The following is a 25,452-nucleotide window of genomic DNA, read 5'->3' on the forward strand; positions in this document are numbered from 1 at the left end:
AATTGATCTTATTGTAGCCGCCACCCAGAAATAAATTTTGTCCTATTTGTCATATTTTTTCCTTCAAAACTTCTTACTTTTAAGTTTTTAAAAAGGTTTTCCATATCTTGCAATATCGTTTTTTGTTTTTCAGTTCCCATGAAAGCTTGAAAATCTTGTAAGTTGTTGGAGTTTAATAAATCAAATAGATTATTCTTTTTAAATATAAAATTGGCTGTTATAGTTGCTTCTTTTGGCAAGGCGTTAAATTCAATATAAGTATGTATAGCTACCGCTACAGAGCGGCTAAATACTTGCGAAGCTAATGTTACTTTCATTTTTTGAAATTTATTAGGATAAATGTGGTCGTTTGTTAATTTATGGGCCATTTTGAACTGCTTCTTTTTGTCAATATTATACATCATTTCTAAATATAGTTTTCTCTAGTGTTTTTACTGTCTCCTTAAGTAAAACTTTTCTTGGCGTATCTGCTGAAAGTTTTACTGACGTTTGGGTTCCTGCAACTAATTTTGCTAATTTAGATTATATATTCAATATTATGTGTTTAATTTATATGAAAAACTTAACTAATTTATGCCGTTTATAATCAAATCTACGATGGATTTTTAAGGCGCAATATTTTTATTTTGGCATGTTACAAAAACATAACGACTATTTATACGTATTAGTATATAATAGGTATTTTGATTTAGATAAATATCTTACCTTTTAGTAACGGCTGCTTTGGCTCATTTACTTCGAAGGGTTCTGGCTGAACAATGGCATCAATACTGGCTTTAGGAAAATGTGCATCGTCTACAGTATGTCCTATATTATTTTAAGTTAAAATCATTAAAAAATAATTTGATTAGGTTTGAATTTATAAAAAAAACATACCTTTTTGGGTAGGTACTCCAAACGATGGGATATCATAAGAATGGATTCGGGTTTTCGAGGAATTTGTAAAACTGTCATCATTAAAATGCAAACTACAAATTCTAATACGGTTATAACGTTGCGTTGGAGTATTATCCGCATATCTATGGGATCCTATAAATCCTAGGACATTTTTCCAAGCTTGACACCTAAAATTTTTGTTTCATTTAAGACTGCATAATATATTATAATTTTTTATTATTTTTAAGTTAGTTGGGTGGTTAAATAAATAATTATTATATTTGCAATATTCATTTACTAATATTAATCCCTTGTAAAGGATTAAATAGAAGGTTGAGTTAAAGTAATATAAAGATAATTAAAACTCAATTTTCATAATTAAAACTTATTTAATAGAATCTATATTTGGTACATACCTTCCTTCATCTTTAGGGCACCTAAAAAACGATATCTGATCTGTCATTCGACTTTCACAACCATCCACTGAACAAATATTTCGATTAGACATTTTATTCTCCACACAATCAATAAAATCCACAACTATTTCTTTTAACTCCACCCTATACACCGAAACGTGAGTAAAACTTAAATGAGCTTGGCGCGCTCGGTATACATCGATAAATAAATGTGCACCAGACCTGGTGCACCGGGCAGACGGGGAACTGCGGGGTGGACTTTGACGGCCGCCGACCGGAGTGACCCAACTTGTATTCTATTTTGTAAACTTTGGTACTACTTTTTCTGGTGCCTGCTTAGACTCAGTATGATTTTCTGGAGGGATAAATACTACATTTCTATGAATCCCTTTATAGTGTCACTGTAGCCAACAAATATTTACATTTCATTTTTGGGATTCAATTTCATGCGTTTTTCGTTAGGAATAAATGCATATATTTTTATTTCAAAAATCCTTAAGATATTTAAATTAAAGGGTCTGTCATAGTAAAACTCTGAGAGTGTGTTGGTGCTAACAGGACTTTTTCCTACTCTTTTTAATACGAATACCGAGCTATTCGTAATTAAATAGAATAGTATTAATTGCTAGAGCCTACAAAAATTTAGGTAAACCTCTAGAATGTAATAATCTCCTGGCTGCATTCACAATACTGCAATTCTCATACATTCTCATTCGCTCATTCTGTTAGGAGAATAAACGCATGTCCCCTCATGCTTAATACCCTTTTTATATAAAATTGCCTTATGAAGCTTATGAAAAAGGCGTCCATAATTGCCAAAGAGAGTTAAATCTAAACATGTGCCTCCATCGTTTTATCATATTTTTCTCTACTTTTTACTGACCCTTAAAAACCTGCTATTTTCACATTTAAAAACACGATTACGACTACCGCATTGGCGCAACGATTTCTCGATTTTACGGCCCGTCACTACTTCGAAATCACTGTTATACGCAACTGCCGGTTTCTAGTCATATCGATACTTATACTCTATTTCAGAAGTGTATAGAGCAATAAACTGGGGAATTCCGTTCTGTTTGGCTACATTTCGTGGTAGTTCATAGGCGCAGGTACTTATAATATTTATGAATTTAATTTTCACGGATTAAATGCCTTTATTTTGAAAGAGATTAAATACTAAATAAATACTTTTAATCCTTTTGTATAGGTACCTATCTTTTAACGCTTTGTAACATGCAAAAATGGGGTCAGGTAATATATACAGACTATAAATACTTTTAAATCATATTTTAAACGTTAGTAGTCACTGCTACGCTTTAGTGTAATCACAATATTATTATCCCAATATTTAAAAAATGGAGGTATTCAGTCCAACGAAAAGATGTACTAAAAATTCTCCACTATCGCTGAGTGAAAAAGTTATTATTTTAAATGTACATGATTGCATAAAACACGATTACCCTAGTTTTACTGTGCAAGAAATTGTTGAAAAATATTCTCGAATGAGTGGAATTGGAAAGTCCACCATTTTCAAATTGTTGCGGGAAAGAAAAGTAGCAGGTCAAGTGGAATCTCCCAAGCAGAAGCCAGGACGACCTACAAAAGTCCTTGATGAAAATGCTAAATGTATAATTCGAAGAAAAGTTCACTCTTTTTATTTTAAAAAGGAAATACCCACCCTAGACAAAATTTTAATGGAACTTGGCCGAGATGACAGTATTCCGTTGATAAGTAGAAAACTTTTATGGAAAACTTTAAAAAATATGGATTTTGCCTGGGAAAAGCATAACCGCAAAGCACTTTTACTGGAGAGCGACGAAATTGTTTGTTGGAGACGACAATACTTGAGAAGTATCAAGCAGTACCGCAGGGAGTAAAAGAAAGTTTTTTATCTTGATGAGACGTGGATTAACGAAGGTTATATAGTCCAAAAAATGTGGTAAGACAAAAATATAACCAGTGCTCGCCAAGCTTTCATAGAAGGCCTGTCTACGGGTATTAAAGTACCTTCGGGAAAAGGAAAAAGACTTATAATCACACATATTGGAAGCGAAGAGGGATTTTTAAAAGAAGGTCTGCTAACCTTTGAGTCGACTCGCACAGGAGATTACCATGAAGACATGAACTCAGACGTTTTCGAGGACTATTTTGGTGAAATGATAAAATTTCTTCCGGCTAATTCGGTGGTGGTTATGGATAACGCAAGCTATCATTCACGGCGAATAGAGAAGACGCCAACTTCAAGTTGGAGAAAGCAAGAAATTATCAATTGGCTGACTGCAAAAGGTATTGCGTTTGAAGCAAATTTGATAAAAAAAGAACTGCTGGCAATAGCAAACTTACACAAAACTCGTTTCATGAAATACGCCGTGGAAGATATAGCCGAAAAATATAATATAACTGTACTGCGCTTACCGCCATATCATTGCGAACTAAATCCTATAGAACTGATATGGGCGCAGGTAAAAGGATTTGTAGCAAGACAAAACACGACTTTTAAAATGAAAGATGTTAAGCTACTGTTTGATCAAGCCATTACGGAAGCGACACCAGAGAATTGGCGAAAAGCAGTCCAGCATGTAATTAAGCAAGAGGACAAAATGTGGGATTTTGACAACCTCATCGATCAGTCGATCCTTTAATTATAATGTCAAGAGGTGATGACAGTTCGTCAGATGACGAAGAAGACTAGAATCTATTATAATTTAAAATTGTTATACCCAGATCCAAAAGTGACATTTTCAACTGTTTTACTCTACATATTATGTTCAATAAATTTGTGAAAAAAATATATTATTCCATTTAAACAAAAGTAACTTTCTAAAGTAAAATAGCATTTAAGTACATTCATTATAAGGTAAAAAACAAGTCCCAGTTGCACGCCTTTGGCGAACCGTTTTCAATGTTTATCAGTGGGTAACAATGGGCAAAACTCATAAATTGACCCAAAACCGGGTGGCACTACCTGCAATCAACGAAAAGAAAGAATTTTACATTGAAACTAATACCCAACTAAGGTAGTGGCATAAAATATTGGTGGATCACCAGGTACCACTTTTGCATACCTAATGAGGTTTTATTGCTCTACACACTTCTGAAATAGAGTATAACAACGATACCACCGTGCCCGTAGATTTATCTTTAATCGGCTTTTGCTGCTTTTTATTTTTCGTGTTTTGTTTCATTCAATTTTGTTTTGTTCAACACGTGGACTTTAAATTCGATTTTTCGACCAAGCTCACTAGGTACATAACTGTGATATTTAGGGCTTAAGGACATACTTTAGGTACTGTTTAAAGTGTTAATTACTACTACTGAATGGCATAAAAAACATGAAATTGTTAATTCACCGACATATTATGTTACTTGTATTGATGACAGCAAAAGACAACAGGTAAAAGCAACGTTGACAGCTTTGCCATATTGTTATACAAGAAATACAGTGCGAACGTAAAGGTTGGAATAAATTCATTTAAAATTCAGGGGTATGTTCAAAAAAAAAACGCTCGGACATGTCGATTTTTATTTTAAACTGCGGGTTTTCCTACTATAATTTTATGTATACAGGGTGCCCCAAAAATAAGTTACGGTCATCAACGTAATTTTTTTAAATGTAAACACCTATTTTTTATTTTAGATTTAGGTTCTACATCAAATTCTAAGTACATTTCATGTACCGTGTCCTATACCTAAACTCGACCGTTGACGATTGAACACAATAAAAGGCTATTTTTGGAAAAGTTATTTATATCAAGCAACCTATCAGTTATTGTTTGGTTATTTACATTTGTGGTTGGTGTTTTTGATTGTCAACTTGTCACAATTTGTTGACATCAAATAATTTTGAGTGAATTTAGTTTGATTTAGATGCCTAAGCAAAGTTTTGCTTGTGTTAAGTTTATCAAAAGATAAAATTAAAATTTCAAAAAATGGTACGTCTTAGTGAGCGAGAGCGAATAGAGATTTTGATGATGATTGGTTATGGAAACAGGATGCGCACTCAGGTGGAAGTCTGTGAAATTTATCATGCCAAGTATCCTGATAGGCCACGTATATCTCAAAGTACTGTCAGTAAAATAGAACAGAAATATCGGGATTTGGGACATGTCAGGGATAATTATACGAAAGGTCGGTCAAGTATATCAGAAGAGAAGCAACTAAATGTTTTGCTGGCAGTTGAAGAAGATTGCCATAAAACGACTCGCAATATTGCGTTAGAAAATCAGATATCCCAGACATCCGTCGTTAAGTATTTAGGTATAAATAAATGGCAGCCTTACAAAGTTCAATTGGTTCATGAACTAAATGGAGATGACCCAGATAGGCGTTTAGAATTTTGTGAGAGACTTATGGACTTGTGCCATGCTAATGCACAATTTTCAAAAAAAATTGTATTTTCTGATGAGGCAACGTTTTGTCTTCATGGTAGTGTAAACCGGCAAAACTGCCGATATTGGGCTACTGAAAATCCGCACTGGATGATGGAGTGCCACAGCCAAGTCCCTCAAAAAGTAAATGTTTGGGCGGGGGTGATTGAAAACAGGGTTATAGGGCCCTTTTTCTTTGAAGGATACTTGAATGGTGAGAGGTATTTCGAGTTTTTAGAAAATGACTTGGTTCCATGCCTTGCCACTTTATACCCCGATCCAGAAGACCCGGATATATTAGATAATTCCTTATGGTATCAGCAAGATGGAGCTCCAGCCCATTACACTCGTCCCGTGCGCCAGTACCTGGATACCGTTTTCCCTGGACGTTGGATTGGTCTGAGGGGTGCAATTGAATGGCCGGCCAGATCGCCGGATCTGACTCCTTTAGATTTTTTTTGTGGGGGTATCTTAAGTCCAAAGTTTATGTTAATCGGCCAAACAACATTGAAGACTTAAAAATTAGAATAACGGAAGAAATAAGATTGATAGAACCTTCTGTTATCGATAACGTTTTACAAGAATTTCAGCATCGACTGGGATATTGCCATGAGGTTCGTGGCAGCCATTTTCAACACTTAAAAAATTAATTAAAATATTTTTATGTATTCTTGCTTGATATAAATAACTCTTCCAAAAATAGCCTTTTATTGTGTTCAATCGTAAACAATCGTCAACGGTCGAGTTTAGGTATAGGACATGGTACATGAAATGTACTTAGAATTTGATGTAGAACCTAAATCTAAAATAAAAAATAGGTGTTTACATTTAAAAAAATTACGTTGATGACCGTAACTTATTTTTGGGCCACCCTGTATACATAAAATTATAGTAAGAAAACCCGCAGTTAAAAATAAAAATCGACATGTCCGAGCGATCACATTACATTAACCTGATCCTCCTAGTGCTTTCACGATTTTTATCGGTGATAAAATTGCTTTTTATTGTAAATTCTTCCACTAAAGCGTTCTAAATGAAAAAGTAAATAAGAAAAGACTGGTAAAACAAATTTTTGTCTTAAGACTTGCAAATTTCTAGATTCAATTTTATAAACAATAGATAAGAAAGCTAAATTTTTAATTTATTTGATATTTAACATAATTCATTTGTAGGATAAAGGAATATATTAAAATAATAATACTGTAATAATACTGTTTTTAGGAAGAAAGAGAAAAAGCTCAAGCTGGTTTATCAGACTCCGACTCCAAAGACTCGACGTTTTACGGAGGAAAGAGAAGAAAAATAAATTTATCTACCAATATTCCTTCATCAATCACAAAGGCTCTTAAAGAACATAAAACACTTAAGTAAGTATTCTATCTTAAATAACAAAAAAACTTTAATTTAAAAAAACCTCAACTTGATGGATAATTATGTTTAACCGATTGTATTGATTTTTTGAAGATTTGGTACCAATGTTGATTTGAGTGATGAAAGAAAATGGAGAGCCCAATTACAAGAACTGATGAAACTACCGGCATTTGCTCGGGTAGTATCTGCTGCCAATATGTTATCACACGTTGGTCATGTTATATTGGGAATGAATACGGTCCAGTTATACATGAAGGTGCCTGGAAGTCGAACTCCAGGCCATCAAGAAAATAATAATTTCTGTTCTATCAATATAAATATTGGACCTGGTGATTGCGAATGGTTTGCTGTACCTGATTCATACTGGGGAGCTATTTGCCGGTAAATTAAAATTGCATCCAGAAATACATATTACAGTTTTGATTATACTAGTTTAGTCATGTGTCAAGCAATAACTTATATTAGAATAGACATTTAAAAGTAGATTTGACTTTTTTTGCATGGAAAAAACAATATTAAGCATCTAATTAATATTTTATTTACTTTGCAGATTATGCGAACAAAATCAAATAAATTATCTTCACGGTTCGTGGTGGCCTGTATTGGAAGATCTCTATAAAGCTAATATACCAGTATACAGGTTTCTGCAAAGGCCCGGAGATTTAGTTTGGGTAAACGCTGGTTGTGTGCATTGGGTTCAAGCCGTCGGTTGGTGTAATAATATTGCATGGAACGTTGGTCCTCTTACAGCTAGGCAATATCAATTAGCAATCGAGAGATACGAATGGAATAAACTCCAAAGTTTTAAAAGCATTGTGCCTATGTTACATCTTTCATGGAATTTGGCAAGAAACATTAAAGTTTCGGACAGGAAACTTTTTGAGCTCATTAAGTAAGTTCATAATAATGCCTTCTAATATTATTTGGTTATAATTATTATAGGTATTAGAAACTAAGCTAATTATGCAGCTATAATTTGTTCCAAACCAAAAGGCCAGACGTACACGTAGCTTTCCATTGCAAGTGTCAACAACTAGCTCTATATTTTACGGCATGTTGAACAATTAGAAGCGATATAAGTATGTTCTGGCGTGTTAATTGTGAACGGACTATAGTAGGAGTATTATGGCTAGTATCGAATAAAACTAGTGTTTCTAAAGTGATTCTCACCGCTTTAATTGTATTTTGATGGAAATCAATAATATGCACGCCCGAAAAAGCGTTCCGAAATACCCAAAGCTTTAAGTTAAAAATAGTAGCGACAATGCTTCACTGATTCCTCGAACTTTAGTTAGTAGAAGGGAGGAGAAACACAGAAACATTATTGTTCTCTTTTTCACATCTGATTTATGTTTTTTTATTGCATGTGAATAAACCTACTCTACAGAACCTAGAGTAAGTATGTTAAGAGAGATCTTCAAACTAAGTAGTAAGGGGTGATCAAATTAGTGCGGTAGGATTTGTGGAATATTGACAAAAATAATGTACATATGAAAATTCTTATCTGACAGTTTTGTTGTAATAATCTATCTGACAGGTTAGATTATTACAACATTTATCCCATCGAATATTTAACACCCCAGGAACGTTGTGAAATTATAAAATATTATTAAAAGCGCTCAACAAAGGAGACTTGGTGTACATTTCGTTGATATTATGGTCCGCATCATCGACCAAGTGAACAAATAATATTGTTAAGTAATATGAAAGAAATCTTACTTTAGTGGAATATTTGAGACCGAATCGTATTAAAAATGTAAGACATACGAGCAATGTTGAAGCTGAGGCAAAGTTTTCAAGACAATCCACATTTTTGCTGTTAGACGATGTTTTCGGCAACTTTACCTTATACAGGGTGTTCCGTTGATCATATTACAAACTTCTAGGGCAGATAGAAAACGTCAAAAAAAGGAAAGTTCATATGAACATGGCTTTGGAAATGCTTCCTCAGGGAGCTAGAGCTCTTTGAAGATAACTTTTAAGAACTAGTTTTCGTTTTATAGCTTTGGAACTACTTTACCTATCGCAACCAATTTTGAGACATACATTATTGTTAATACGTTTATTCTGTTTGATTAAACAAAAATAATTAACCAGGGGCGTGGAAAGCAGCAATTTGTACAAATCACCGTTTTTGTACAAATTGACTAAAAGTACATTGAGTTACAGCACCAGAATTAATTATTTTATTAATAGTACTAAAGTTCATTTGCCGAAAAGCGATAGTGCATGTTAACAAGGTTCGAGAATTAAGCAGGACTGAACCTCTAACTTTCTGCTGGACATCCCACAATACTGTGCAATCAAGTAATTTTAAAAATTACATAAATCTGTATCTACCATATCAAAAATTCTTTCAACCACCATAAAATTTCATGTTTAATACTTGCTTTTAGCCAATTTTCACAAGAACTGAGAGCACTCAGTAGAATCGCTAAATATCATCTTTTTTATGCAAAATTCATAATAACATAATCTGATGCGCAAACGGGCAGAAATTGAATACTTAAAGAAATGGGGTTAAATTTACTCAATTAACAATGGCTAACTAAATCGGTTTATAATGGGTATAAACCGCGACAAACTAAAGTTTTTTTGTAAAAATTAATTAAAAGGTAAACTTTTTTCTGTAATATATAATAAATATTTAAACGGATTTGAGATGCGTGAAAACCTCTAGAAACGAAAGTTTTTTGATTAAAAATTATTGAGTTAGTTGTTATAAACGGCTATAACTGCCAAAGGATATGGATAAAACTTTTTACCAAAAAACTTTTGTTTGTAGAGGTTTGCAACCATCTCAAATGCGTTTACATATTTCTTATATATTATAGAGAAAAGAATAATTCAAATCGTTTGGGAGCCTTTTTCATTTCAACGTTCAACTATTTAAGTAATTTTCACAAAAAAACCTTAGTTTGTAGAGGTTTATAACCACTATAAATCCATTTAGTTATTGATTATTAATATCTGGAAAAAACATATTAACATTTCTTGGGAATTTTAGGAGATACGGGCATTATATCGGTTAAATAACAGCGGGCGCAGACGTTGCTGACAAACGACATATGCTGCGTTCTAGATTTTTAGTTGCTGAATATCGATCGGGCGCTAGCTTCTCAGATATGAAAAAATATCTAGAAAAATAAAGTGGCAACATCGGATACGTGTATTGTAAACATTTAGGTATTCTACGTCGCCAAGTTGCTTTTTTTTCATTAACTTTTTTGTCAGGAATCTTTTTTTATTCTGCAACATTTGTTGATTACTCTTAAAGTATATATTATTAGTCAGCAAATAAACGAAACTTTTAAAGAGCACATTTTTTACCTACCTTTTACAAAATACATATAACACATTAAAAAAATATATAGTGGATTAAGAAAATTATATATTAAATGAAAAATAAGTAATAAATCTGAAGCTATAACACGAAAACTAGTTTTTAAAGGTTATCTGCAAAGAGATCTAGCTCCCTAAAAAAGCATTTCCGGACCCATGTTCATATAAACTTTTCTTTTTTTTTGACATTTTCTATCTCCCCTAGTAGTTTGTAAGATAATCAACGGAACACCCTGTATATCAATCAAATGTATTTACACAAAACCTTACATATCATTTATCTTTACACAAAATTTAACTGGTTCAAAAACTAAAACCCAATTCATAATAACTTAATATTTTTGTCTTTGGTGCTTGGATGCTTGACTGAAGATCCTTTTTCTTATGAGTATAAAATGTTAAGCCATGTTTCGTTTAATGGTTTCATGAATAAGCTAATCTGCCGAAGTCAGAGCGAGGAGAATAATCAGATGTATGAAGAAACATCGTTGCATCCAAACAAAATTACAGTGGAGTATGCTACTTATACCTGTAGAGTCACTGTCCCTTATTTATTCGAGAATCCCGAAGGACAGCGTGTAACCATTCTCGGGCATGGTCAAATGGTTATTCCTTCCGAATTGTCATTGTAAACCAACTAAACGATGTCTGGTTCTAACATAATGATCTTATACCGCCAATGCAAGGGCAGGTTGGCAATAAAGGTATTTTAAGCATGTCCTGTGAATTATTCTGGTGACTTCTTCCTGTAGGGTCTTGTGAACTTAAAGCTCTAGGCTAAAAATCCAGACAATTGAATGCTTAAAAATTTAATGAATAATCGATGCGCGTATTGTATGCACTATTGTCAACAAAGTTATGTAGTTCATAGCATCGATATTATTTTTAAGACATAATTGTTATTACATGCATTTGAATAAAACGGTAATACATTTTATTTAATTTGAAACTGTTAACTCATTTAATCGCCCTTTTATTTTTTTCTAAATTTACATCATTTAGGAGATACAGACTCAAAAAGAAAGATTAAAAAAAAGGTTCTATATCAGGTTCTATGAGAATTTCAAATTTCATTAAAAAATAGCCTAATATCCTAACTATGTTTATGCTTCTGTGTAAACTTTAGTTTCACAGTAAATCTTAGAGGCTAGAATATTTTACGATATAAAGTATCATAAATATGCTAAAGTATATGTCTTTCGAAGTTGAATTATAAAACTGGGTAGATCAACATTTTGATAGATAAGCCAAAAGTCACCAGTATCAATCAGTACAAAAGTCAAGAACATGATGTTTGCTGTATTCGCTTAAATTTGCAGTAATCTTTAATTTTATAGTTAACAGTAAATTCCTAGTACAGAAAAATCAACTAAATTGTCTCTGTGTATGACGCTTTATAATAAGTCTTTTTATTTTCAGAAACTGTCTTCTTAGAGCTCTTATAAAGTGTTCCAGAATGTTGCAATTTGTGAAAGATAAAGGAGTCGAAGTGAAATTTCATGGAAGGGGTAAAAATGAAGCATCTCACTACTGCGGCCAGTGCGAGGTAATTATGAGAGCTGAAGTAAAATGATATCAATAAAAATATGTATTTCTTTTGTTTCAGATTGAAGTTTTTAATATCCTTTTTATTAGAGAGCAAGAGAAAAGACATGTCGTGCATTGTATGGATTGCGCTAGAAAACAGTCGCTTAATCTTGAAGGGTTTGTTTGTCTTGAAGAATATAAAATGCAGGAACTTTGCGAAGTTTATAATAATTTTGTCTTATATAACAATATTTCTACGAATGCAGATGCTTTTAGACTTATTCCTTAGTAAAACTTTGAAAATGGAGAGAATGAAGCTTGATTGATGATGAATGATTTGAAATCATTTATGGGTCTGACATATAAGTCTAAGAGGTGAAAATTAGCCCCCAATGCATTATTTTACATTCAAATGTTGTTTTGCATTCGTGCTATGCAGATTGTGAGAGTTAATTGATACCTGCCGTACGTTGGGAAAACATTTGTTAAGGAGGTATTACAAAAAAATATAGTTGTTTTTTAAAGGTGGTTCACCCTTAAAACATTTTTAAACATATAAAAATTGGCACGTAGGGTGTCTATATCCTGTCGTATTTGAAATGATATTTAATATATGTAATTATAATTAACCATTTTAACCTACTTATTGCATTCTAAATTAAAATTGGAATAATTAATGAATTTCGTGTGACAAAAGCTTCAAATTATTTTTATTCTTAGATTATAATTTTGTGTATTGAAATATGCAACAAAATATATTTGAAAAAAAATAAAAAACGTTACAGGAATAACGGTTGAACTTGTAGGAATACAATCGAATATGTTCATCATTTTAAGCTTTTATGAGTTACATCAAATTGTAATTTTCCACCTAGAAATGTTTAGAAGGAAATTATCCTTTTTTGAAATACATAAAAAAATTTAATGATCACGTTTGGTAACTAAATACTAGATATAAAAAAATAACACAACCTAGACATGAATGAAATTAATAAAACTTTGAAAAAACTAGAAGTCAAGAAATTAGTGAGTAAAGTTTTAGCATCATTATTATTAAACATTATTAAAGGAAATCATTTAAAAAATCGACTTAAGATTAAATAATTATTAATGGTTAAAGCATTTTTAAAAATAATTTTTGTACCAAAATAAAATAGTTAATAGGCAGCAATGAAATTATAAATATTCTGAGCTAAATGTAAAATATGCGGGATAATTTTTTTTTGGAAAATGTAAGCATTACTCAAACAAACCATTATTTATATAGCATATTTTTATTTTACACATAGCTTTACAAAGATAAATGAAAGCGGTTATATAAGTGCCTCTAGAAAGGTATGAATAAAACAAATTAAGTTTATTAAAATAATTCCTAATGATTTTTTTCAGAGATTATTTTTCCGTTATCAGTTTTTTAAAAAGCAATCCTTTATTTTACAAATTAATTAATTCTCATTTGGTATTTATTAACTTTTTGCTATGTGGTTTATTAAATAATCAGTTATAATTTTGAAAGCAATAATTTCATATGGTAGAAACGTGAGTAGATCCGTTTATTTTGTATTTCAAAAATTATTCGTTACCCAGTATTAGTTTCTTGCTTCACAAATTACTTGAAAATGCATATGGTACAAAATAAATGTAATAGTTGATGTTGTGCATAGTTTTTGAAATGCACAAGTTGGCCCTTAATGCTAATATTTGGCGTATCACTAGTAAGTACAAGCAATATGTCGGATCCCTAAGAATCAACTTTAAATGACAACAATGAATATAAAACATGATCGGAATTTTGTTTTCCAAAATTATTAAAATATTGTCAGAAACAATCAAAAATCTATTGACTATAATTGATTTTTAGGATAGTGTCAAGCTAAACCAATACTCGCTTGGAATTATTTGGGCTTTTTTTTATGAACACTCAGATTAAAGTAATCACTGGCCCCTCTGAATATTATCATGAGGTCTAATGGACAGGTGCTAGCTGCTAGTAATTAAAAAGATTATTACCATTTATCTCTATGCAATATGGTGAACGAAGTAAGAATTTGATGCAAGTGCGACGAATTTTTGTAAATTTATTTTGACAACATTATCTTTTTTTATCAGTAAATACGAAAATAAAACTATTTTCATGGCTTTTACTTAATATGGTTCAGTGTGCTTAATGTAAATTTTGTTTCATACGTAGACAGAATATTTATTATAAAATGTTTCATAATAGTTACGTTAGATGCTCATTTGGGCCTGAATTTTACGCGTCTTTGCCGCAATATGCCTCCGAAAATCGAGCAGCAAAATTTTTAATCTTTTGAAAATTTTTCTTATAATATGATACCAGTATCACCTTAATCTGAGTCAACCCGTCTTGAATGTCTTGAATCTTATTACAGAATTTAGTAAGTAATGTAAAAAAAAAAACAAATAAAACAAGTAACTAACGTAACGTCGCGATAAGATGTTGTAGGCAGAAGCAGGGGGTAAAATGGGTTTTGGCGCCTAATTTGAATTTCGATTTCATGTTCCAAAGGCAAGTTCAACAACCGCAATATACTGTGAAAAGCGGTATTACGTTTGTCGAGCGGGATTAAATCCCGTTCTTAAGTAAATGACGTAAACGAGGTAGGATAAGTTTGGTGAGACTAAGGAAAACACGGCTGTTGTCTGTACATTGGCGGATAATTGTTATAAATAAAGCAAGCTGTGCTATTTGTGAAACTAAATATTTCCATCTTTTATGCAAGCAACCGATATTTCTCTAATAATTTATAGAAAGAAATGATTTACGCTTTTAATAGTAAATAGGTTGACCTGGTATAAAACGTTTTAAAAAAATAAAACAGAGGCTAAATACTTTTTTAATTGATTATTCTATGGTTATTTATTTTATAACCTCATATATATTGATGATACAAATTCACTGCCACTCGTAACATAATGTACAACTATTAGTAGGTAAGTGCTTTTAATAAAAATGTAAAAAGAATCCTAAAGTGATATATATTATATAGAAAATATTGTAATTTATTGGGTGTATATAATTCATAAACACGTGTAATTATAGTATAGTGGAATTTCAAAATACATATTGCAGTCGACCATTTATTGATCTCAAGATTTTATTTACATTATATTGTAATATAATCAGAAAGTAATTTATCTACCACTTGTATTTATATTTACACATTTTACTTTATTTTATTTATATTTATTACTAGAATACATTGTACATTTTTATTAATGAATATTATTTTTCTGTACCGAAGAAACAAAACCATAACCTCATTATTGGAGTTATGAATGTTGGCCAGATACAGATTTAGATATACAGTATGTCTCTCTAGAACCTCCATTTATCGATAGATAAAATTTTAAGTTGTTACCTAAAATCCAATATTTTAAAATAAATATTGTTGTCGAGATATTTCATATTGTAAACCTTACTATAGTACCTTTCCTGCCTACTAGCATCTTTGATTGATGAAGTTTCTGGAGGAATAACCTGTATTATTATATGTTCCTTTTTTTAAATATTTATTTCTATTATCTTTATACTAGCAAATTATTTTTTAGTTTTAAGCAATATTTTGGATTTCGAACGTGAAAGTAAACTATAGTTTGTAGGGATCAATATTACTTATAATTTCTCTATCTCTTTGGTAATAGTGGTAATATTATTTAATAAGTTTTCTTTGAAGTATTTTTTTACTCCTCAAATAAAACCGTCAATACTTTTTTCTAATCTTATCGATCGTAATCTTGGCGATTAAAAAATATCAATTATAAATTTGCACAAGCTTTTTTAAAGTTAAATGTTAAAAGCTAATAGATTAAAAAGTTCTTTTCTGAGCTGGTTAGTCGCAAATAGCGTTTGTAAAGTATATTAGTTAGACGTATAGCACCCATATAAAAATAAGTGAATTAAAAGCCTGTAACTTATTTTGTTGAAAAGTTTTGTTATATGTCAATAATAATTTTTGAAACAATAAGTAAAATTTTAATCCTTCGCGCCAATGGTCACAATTTTCCAATGTAACAACATAACGTACAATTAAACACCTCTGAAAAGGACATCCCACTTTATAGAGATTTTTTTTTAACTTTAAAATTTTAAACGCGCGCTGTGCAATTCTAAGAGCAAACTTATATAAGTAGTAAGTTTATTTGTATGTAAATAAATAGGTAGTATCCATTTAGTTTTATAAACTAGATAGGAATTCATTCTGAGATCAGAAGGGCTATTATGAGGATATTGGAAAAGTTTAATAAATAAATTTGCTTATCTAAATCACTGCAATAATACCTAATATAAACTTAAATGGCTAAAAAAAGATGTTTTGTCGCCACAAAAAAACAACTTTTATTGTTTATTTTACTGCTTTTTGAATAATTTTAAAAATCTACCTAGTTTATATTGTAAGTCGGTATACTATAGTATTTATTATTCATCAGTTTATAATACTATATATGATTTATTTTTTTTAATAGTAGGTGATCTAATATTCATACACCAAAGTTTGAAGTTTGTGTGTTAAGTAAAAAAAAAACGAATTCTTAACTTACCTATTTAAGTAAGTGTTCAATAGTTAGGTTTTCTAGTTTCTGTTTTTTTATTCGTATAAATAAAACTATATACAAAAGCGATATAACTTATATATGCCACTACAGGACGTTTTAACGCCAGGAAGAATGCCCAGGACTGTTTTTCCTTTATATAAATTGTCGTCTTCATAAAAGTAGTTTAATTTTATGACCTTAAAATAATTTGTAAAGCATTGGTTAAAATCGTGTTTTATGGTAATATACTAAAACATTGTTTAACTAATTTAGATATGTAAACTTTATCGTATAAATAAATACATTTTATTTCGACTACTTCGACACTTATAGGCAAACTTAGAATTAATTTAAGTGTTTTTGTAACACTGCCATATTGTGATAAATCATATACTGCCCACATACAAAACGTTTTATATCTGAGACTGAGATGAATATAATAAAAATACTTTTTAAAATTAATGTACTAAAAAAATTCTCAGTCTCGAGTTATGCCTGGGTTAACAGTGCCTTCTGTTGTAGCAATTATTTTTAAATAACAAAAAAGTATCTATTTTTTGTGCATTAAATCACATTGGACTTATTAGATTTCGCATATATACATATAACTAAATAGTATAAGTAATAATGGGAACTAGCTCAATTTTGTATGTAATTTCTAAGAAAATCAATATTATCCATAATAATAATTTCTTATAGTAAACTATATTATTTGTATTCAAAGTCTGATTTTAATTGCTTTTTTCTAGGTTTATATCGTATGTATACAACTCATTTATGTAGACATTAATAAATTTTAATTTATGACAAATGGTTTTTTTTTACATAAATTTAAGATGTTAACATTCTTTGTTCTCTTATCATTTGTAAAATTTGCTCTAGTCATATTTTTATATTTAATCATAATCATATTGGCTCCGGAACAACCAAAGTAGCTGGTTGTTCCTCAGCACGGAATATAATTTTATTTATTATATGACGTATAACTGGGTTATTATGATTTATATAATGATTAAGTATTTTTATATACTATGGGAAAAAGGAATACTTTATAACTTCTTCGTTTTTCAAGCAAATCAAGCAATTTAAGGAAATCATATACAGCAAATGATGCTCGGAGATATCTTGAGTAAAAGTGCATTTTTTGACGAATTACGGTTATTTTCTGTCACTTCACAGACTCTGTACGTTCCTAGAAATTGTTGGCTCGGAACCCTGTCTGGTGATGGATAGAGGTCATGTATTTGCCTAGCTTAACAGCGAGGTTGTCAAAACGTTGGCGGCTAGATGCTGCCCGCAGAGACGAGTATTGTTCCCAACCCTGTGGTGCCTTGTAGTCGACAGCCTAATCAATTCTTTAAACAGGCTGGCCTGTACCCGCAGGCCTACGCTGATGACCTGGTAATCCTTTGCCCGGGGAAGAACGCCACCACAATGCAGGACTTAATGATGCTAATAATAGGCTCTACGTATAGTGCACCAATGGTGCCTCTCACAGGGTTCACCCCAGAAAAAGCAGAGCCGCTACTAGTCACAAGGAGGCATAACTTTGGCACATCCACCAGTTGTGTCTCTGCGAAGCGTGCAGTTGCAAGACTCCAGGACGGTTCGGTTTCTGGGAATCATATTAGATTTGAAACTCTATCTACTTATCTATTGTCCAACCTTTTCTCTTCCACATACGGGGCTATTGTTTGGTGGACCTGTGGGAAGGAAGCAAAAATTTGAGCTCAACTCTATGAAGTCTAACGGCTTGCATGCCTAAACATAATGGGTTCCATGCGAAAGGCCTTAACTAGAGCGCTTGACACTTGTATGCATAGTCAATCGCTGGGAATTTGCTGGAGAAATTCCCGGCAATGCGCCAGCTGAAGAATCATTGCCAGCCTGTTTTTACTGCATAATCGATCTCCAGCACATCTCCCCGCCAGCGAGCCCCAGCACGTGGTCATACCGCTATTGGCACACTTTTCAAATTGTATTTTAGTTTTTAATAGAAAATCGTACAAAAACTGTACGAAACTTTAAAAAACCGTTATATTTTAAAATATTGCGGTTTACTTTCTAGTGGATTTTTTTTTTGGGTATGTTGTAAGTAATAATAATATTATAATAATATGTTTATTTGGCATATTTGCTACATACATGGTAACAAGGCAAGATTCGCGAAATTACAAACTGATAATTAACAATATGAAACCCAAAATTAGTGTGTTAAAAAGTGTAAAAATAAAAATAAAAGACACAAAGAAAGATAATTAAAATATAAAACACTTAAAAATGTATGTATATATGTCTTTTTAATGTTTTTCTAAATATAATGAAGCTTTTACAGTTCTTTATATTAATGGGTAATTAATTCATTAAAATATTTAAGACCTTTGTGTAGAATAGTGTTTGTCATTCTGTTTGAAGTATGTCTATCCATCAATACAAAATCCTCCTGTTGTCTGCTAGAATAGTTATGCAGATCACTAAAAACTGTAATCTTTTCACAAATATAGTTTGGAAGGATTTTTTTTAGTAAGTGGCACAAATTATTAATTTTGAGGACATATTTTTTCATAAATATAAACTTTCTACTTACCGGTGCATGTTGTGCGGCGAGTTGCTGGAGGTGGTCCTAACCACTTCCGTCAAATCGCCAGCATCTCGCCGAGAACTATTGATATACGCAGGCGCCAAGCCATCAGTGATAGACTATGCATCACAATTTTCACTTGGCGGACGGTGACTGTTTGGCGAACGATGAGCGCAACCCTATGCATACCAGTGTCACACTGACTGAGACTCTGTTGAGACTTTCGCCCCCTGGACCTTGTGGTGCAATTCGAGGCAATGATGACCGCGTATAGGCTACATGCCCTTAGTAAACTATAGGCTGCTGAGACTGATTATGCAAAAATCTGGTCAATCGTACAAGAATGTCCTTTCCGTCTGATGGGTAGTGATTATATGGCACCTGAGATACTGGATTTAAGAGTTTTGACACTCACATCGCAGGCAGATAGCAGTCGCAGGATTCCAATGGGCCTTCATTGCTAAACAGTGGATCCATCAGGTATATAGACAGCTCCAGAATTAATAACAGAACTGGTGCAGGGTTCTGTAGTGGAGCCCCATATAACAGCAGGGTATACCCGCTGGAGGAGCACACTACTGTCTTGCACGCTGAAGTCTTCGCTCTATTAAAATGCCGACAGAAAATCCTAAATTGCAGACACCGTAATATTGTGGTATCAATTTACTCGGAAAGCAGCAAGGCTGCCACTAGACAGCACAAACACATTGGACGCATATACCCAGAATATCCAATTGGCATATTCATATATCCTAGGAATATTTCGTATCTCACTTGGCATATGATAAACATAATCAGAGGATATCGCAGGTCACCATAAAACATATACCAGGAATATCTTTATTTTCTACAGGGTGTCCGGAAATTACGCGTCATCGATTTTGGTGCGCGATTCTACATGAAAAATTATTGCAACAAACTTCTATACAATTTTTTCAAAAACTTAAAATAAAGGAAGATACAAGGTGTTAACATTTTTTTTCGCCCAATTTTGCATGGATGTTACTAGTGTTTCTTTGAATTCACCCTATTATTTGACATAGTCGTCAATGACAAAAGGCGTAAGCTCCACTTTAGGAAAATGACTTAGAACTTTTTTGTTTTAATCTTTTCATAAATTTGGATATCAAATTAATAAAGAGCATCAAATTATCTTTTAAAAATGTGCTCTTTTGCATCATCGTAGAATTAGCGGTTTCCGAGAAAAACGACTTTGTAGAATCTGAAAATGTAGAATCGCCCACCGAAATCCTGACCCGTAATTTCCGGACACCCTGGTTGATGGTACCTTAGACGTTTACGGAGAACGGAAAATGGATTTTTTTTGAAAATTTCGCATCATGGATTTTAACTGGTGATCTAACGATTAAAAAAATTTTTAGCGATACAGCATTGCCGCTTAAATAAAAAAATAGTACTAACTTTATTATATTAAATGGAATACCCTGTATATTATTTTATTTTCCGATCCGCTATCACTTTATGATTGTTCTTGTATAAGTTGTTCCTATATCTATCTTTAGTGGTTTTCGAAAAATTAATTATTTTCTCTATTTTTTGACGAAATATAGCTCCAAATAGATTTTTATTACTACAGAACTGGAAGGCGCAGAAAATTGAAATTATAAACGTAATTAATAAAAGTACTATACATTGGTTTTTCGCTATAGAAATTTGTTCTACGTTATACAGGGTTGCTCAAAATTAGTAATTTTACCGCTAGATACAAAAATTGTGATATTATGATATATATATGACAAAAAGTGTGAATTTTTTAAGTGGAACACACTGTATATTATAACATATTCTAAAAGGAAATTGAAATCCCTTTCTAACGGGGTACCATATTCCTATATCTAAGTATTGCTGTAGGTGGCCATAAAAGGTCATGACGCATCAATGCTATGCTATTGATGATTGACAGTTACATTTAGTTGATTAATAGTAAATACGATTGGGTGTTTTTTTTTAAAGTGACCTAAAATTCATTAAAATGGAAAGAAATAGTTACTAAAATGAAGTTTTGATGAATCTATTTATTATTCATGGCCAATGTGACAAAATTTTAGCAAGAACATGCAGAAAGTTCAACGAAATGTACAATAAAATACAAAATGTTCAAAAAATGGATAAAAGAAAATTTGTGCGAATACAAAATAACTATGAAATATGGTTCACAATTTAAAAATGATACAAGTTTACCCAAGCCTGTAACGTCTGATGAGGACAACATCGTGAATGTTTTAGCCTACTTTCACCCATATCCACAAGCTTCGATCCGGAGTGCAGCAGATAATTTAAGCCTAGAACTTATTATTCGGTGCAAAAAAATTCTGGACGACAATAATATGCATCCCTTTAAATTTTCAAAAGTATAGCAGCTGAAACTGGATGATTACCAACGTCGCGTTCGATATTGTGAGACACTTTTGACATACACTCAAGAGGATCCAAACTTTCTAAAAACATAATATGGACAGACGAAGCAAAGTTTTCTAGAGAAGGTATTTATAACAGAAGAAATCGACATTTTTGGTCTAATCAAAATCCACATGCGGTTAAAGAAATGGGATTTTAAGAAAAATTTAGTTTTAATGTTTTTTGTTTAATAAAAGACAATCAAATAGCTTTTTTCATTTACGAAGATTTTCCGGAAAATTTTAACACTTGAAGATTATTGCACTTGCTGGTTCCAATTGGATGGGGCACCCGCTCATTGCACTGAGGGGGTGACACGTGAGTTATTTGACAAATTTGATGACCGCTGGTTTAGGCGTTTGGGACCATGGGATTGGCCTGCGAGATCACCTGACCTTACAATACTTGATTTTTACTTTTGGGGTAATTTGAAGCAAATGGTATACAAGACACCGGTAAATAGTAAACAGGAACTGCGTCAACGACTTATCAACTGCATTGGTCAATAAGATCCTTCTGAAATACAAGCAGCGAGCGACAACACATGCTGTACAACGCAGGATTTTAAAGTGCTTAGAAGTCAATGGCAATCATTTTGAAAATTACTTATAATCTTAGGATAACTAATTAAATAATTGAAATTTTTAAAATTAAATTGATACATTATTAAGAAATAGAAAAAAAAAGTTTTATTTATTTTGAAACTTATGCGGCTGGAATATCTGACAGATCTGTTAAATACATGACAGGAATATTGCTTTTGCATATATGACATTTGGCATATTCGTGCGATATTCCAGGCATATTCCAATATATTGCGTCAAATGAAATATAGGTGGCATATTCCACAGATATTAAATATTTAGCATTAAGGCTATTATAGCTGAATATAGATGAGATCCAAGCTCGTACTGGAGTGCATAAATGGACAAGTGTATCCTCCAGAGATCGACGGAAGCTCCTGGCATGAAACAATCGAAGGCACAGATAAATGGGTTTTCTGTCTGACGTTATCGGGAATACCCAGCACTCACGCGCATTAAGTTGAAATATCTGGGTACTCTCTCCGGCAACTCTTGGTGGGGTACGACGGGTCCATTAGGAGATATCGTGCATAACAGCCTCTTTGGCTACCCACTGTCGTACAATTCAATTTACTGGTACCTCACATGACACTTCTTGACCATAAAAAATAATATTTTTAATCTTTAAATAGAGTGCCATAAATGGTGTGCCATGAATGGCTAAACTCTATCGAAAAATACCTTTAGAGAAAAAAAAGTAACCCAATCAGGTATAGGTAACTAAATACATAGCACTTTATTTGCATACGTCGCTAAAACGCTTTGCTATAACTGATAAAATATTAACTTAGCATTTCGTTGATTTCTTATTATCTCTTTTTTGTTTCTTTTTTTCAAGACATTAAAGAAAATATTTGCAATATGAAACCGACTACAGGAAAGTATTTTGAAGCCTGAAGATTTGAAAGAAGACCAACTTTTTTTCAATATTCTGGAGTAATGCTCTGGAACGCCTCCAAAATTTTGTGCTGATCCTGTAGATCTAACACTGGTGTTAAATATATGTAGTAATTTCCAGTCTTAAAACATGTTAAGGCTCCATTTCAGAAATTGACTTTTCAGAGGTTTTGAAATACGCGTTTTTTTGGACGCAGTTGCACTTTTTGTCTAAATTTTAAAAAAATTTATAGATAAATGATACAGGATGTCCAAAACAAAACAGTCTACCCTGAAAATGTTAAAAATAAAATAATACACAAAATCGCATTAAATTAAATATTGGAGGGGACATTTATTGACAGAAATAGCGTTTTTCTGACGTCATCTGCTTACTCCCCAGAGCTCCCATGTTAATTTTTTTAAATAGAATAGGGGCCAGTGATACCTTACATTAAAGGTCATTTTATACTGTATGAATAAACGTGGATGACATTCTTCAAAAATTTAAATCTTCCAATTTTGACAAATTGTCTGCATAATTTTTGTTTTTTAATTTTCCAGGTGTTATCTCTAATCAAAAAAAAAACATACATGCCATAATTCAAGTTATTTTGAAAAAACGTCAAAATTTGCAGTAAATAAGTGCATATTTCGACGCTTTTGTTGGTTTAGTTTTTTTTTTAATTTTGGTATCGGTGTTTTGATGAATTGAGTAAAAACAGTAGCACGAAGTATTTCTTTCATCTAGTCCGGGTGATATTGGTAGAATTCATAACAATGGTTTATACGATGCACGAAAGAATTAAGTTGGTGTGTCTTTATTATCAATAAAATAAGTCTGCTAGAGCAGCAGCACGTGCTTTTTTTAATTGTAATCATCCGGGTATGTATTTATATATGCTTATACCAAGTACATGAGAAGTGTGCATATTAAAAGTCCAGAAAGACATGAGTTTTTAAGTTAATTAATTATTAGTATAGTTAATTATTGGTATACCTGAAGGCAGTTTAAAACATATTAGTAGACCTTACATTATATTTTAGAATAGTTATCTAGCAAGCTTTCTTCTCTAAGTTAATAAAACAAAATTCCATTGGCAAAAGAAAACGGCGATTTCTAAGCCCTTTCAAGTTCATTTTAAATCGCCGCGACGCGACGCCGACGTGACGGCCTCTACGGATTATATAATAACTTATTTTTTAACGCAGTGGTTTAGGTTTTCAAGTAACTATTTAATTTAATTTGAATTGCACAAATTCGAATTTGAATATTTTTAGATAAAGTAATGATAGCAAGGCCAAATACTTTCAATTGATAATGGTAAAATCTTTTCTTAAATAATATTGGTAATTGAATTTCTTCAAATTTGAAAATACAGAACCAATGTATCGGTATTTATATGTACTCGTAAGCCTTTATTTTGTAACAATTTTTTCACTAATAAAGTTGTAAACCTAATAGCAATAGTAATGTTAAACTCGGCCATATTTAGCAGTAAAATGAGCAAAGTTCATTCTAAATAAGTCAGTCTAAACTGCTCGAAAAAAATAGTTTCTTTCTCTTTTAAAATAATGCGGTAATAAATTAGGCTTTTGACATTGATAGCCATAGGCTAGATTCAATTGCAATAGTATTTTTTACGTGATAAACTTTTTTGCGTCTGACGTATTTTTTTAGATTCACAATTTTTTAGCAATTTTGTTACTATTTATAGGATTCCCCGTAATTAATTGGAGATTTATTTTATCATTACCACTAGATGGCGCCACATCAACAACATATGTTGATTAAAATAGTCATTTATTTTTTGACTTCCCTTTACTCATATTGCCGAGTGAAAATAATAAAACTAGTTTTAATTTTACCCAAAAAAGGTATATACACCTTCTTATCTTGAATTAATTACAGTAAAGTGAACACTATACTTTTATACTTTTTTCATCCCGAAATGATCTCAAAGATGGTGGATGTCAATATCGGCATAAGGTTCCCCTATTGCCGCAGGATCTCTCATAAAAATAACAATACACGCTTTTCTCCAGAGAACGACGTTAAGGACTCTAATATCACACCAGAATTTCGGCACCTGTAAACCTAATAACCGCCTTTAACATACTGCGAATCATCCTCCAGCTAAGTTATGAAGCCTGCATGCGAGCTTGAGAATTACTAGGTTTTTCAGATCCTCGGCAAACAACTTCTTCTGTACAAAACAGAAAGCGCCCCAAACGTCCTTATATGTTTTTCCTTCAGAAGCTTATCCCGGGGCAGCTTTTGTATTCTATAAAAAATATAGTTGACGACTTCCAGAATTTTATATCGCCCATCCACGAGGTTTGAAGTTTCGGTGAGAGACTGTATCTTCCCTTAGGGTTATAAAGCCAAACCAAGTGACCGTTGTTGTACTTCTGATATTTGGCATTAACATCATATGCGTCCTTCATTCAGTCACTGTGTTCGCATCTTAAATGGAAATGCGCACTTGACTATGAATAACAGGACCATTTTTGTACGCAGCTTACTGACTCCCTGG

At 32.2% G+C, this 25,452-nt stretch overlaps 1 protein-coding gene across 4 annotated transcripts in view; it reads left to right on the forward strand.

Annotated features, from left to right (window-relative positions):
* The window catches only part of LOC126748382 (lysine-specific demethylase 6A), a 132,698-nt gene extending 115,431 nt beyond the window's left edge, over nt 1–17,267 (forward strand). For all 4 annotated transcript variants that reach the window (XM_050457584.1, XM_050457585.1, XM_050457587.1 and 1 more), the window contains 5 exons: nt 6,881–7,026; nt 7,124–7,411; nt 7,581–7,922; nt 11,792–11,918; nt 11,979–17,267. In XM_050457584.1, coding sequence (XP_050313541.1) covers nt 6,881–7,026; nt 7,124–7,411; nt 7,581–7,922; nt 11,792–11,918; nt 11,979–12,188 — 1,113 coding nt within the window. In that variant the 3' untranslated portion in view covers nt 12,189–17,267. The remainder of the gene's footprint in view (nt 1–6,880; nt 7,027–7,123; nt 7,412–7,580; nt 7,923–11,791; nt 11,919–11,978) is intronic.
* The last annotated feature ends 8,185 nt before the right edge of the window (nt 17,268–25,452 follow it).

Source organism: Anthonomus grandis, chromosome 22 (assembly GCF_022605725.1).
Source record: "Anthonomus grandis grandis chromosome 22, icAntGran1.3, whole genome shotgun sequence".
NCBI classification, from domain to species: Eukaryota; Metazoa; Arthropoda; class Insecta; order Coleoptera; family Curculionidae; genus Anthonomus; species Anthonomus grandis.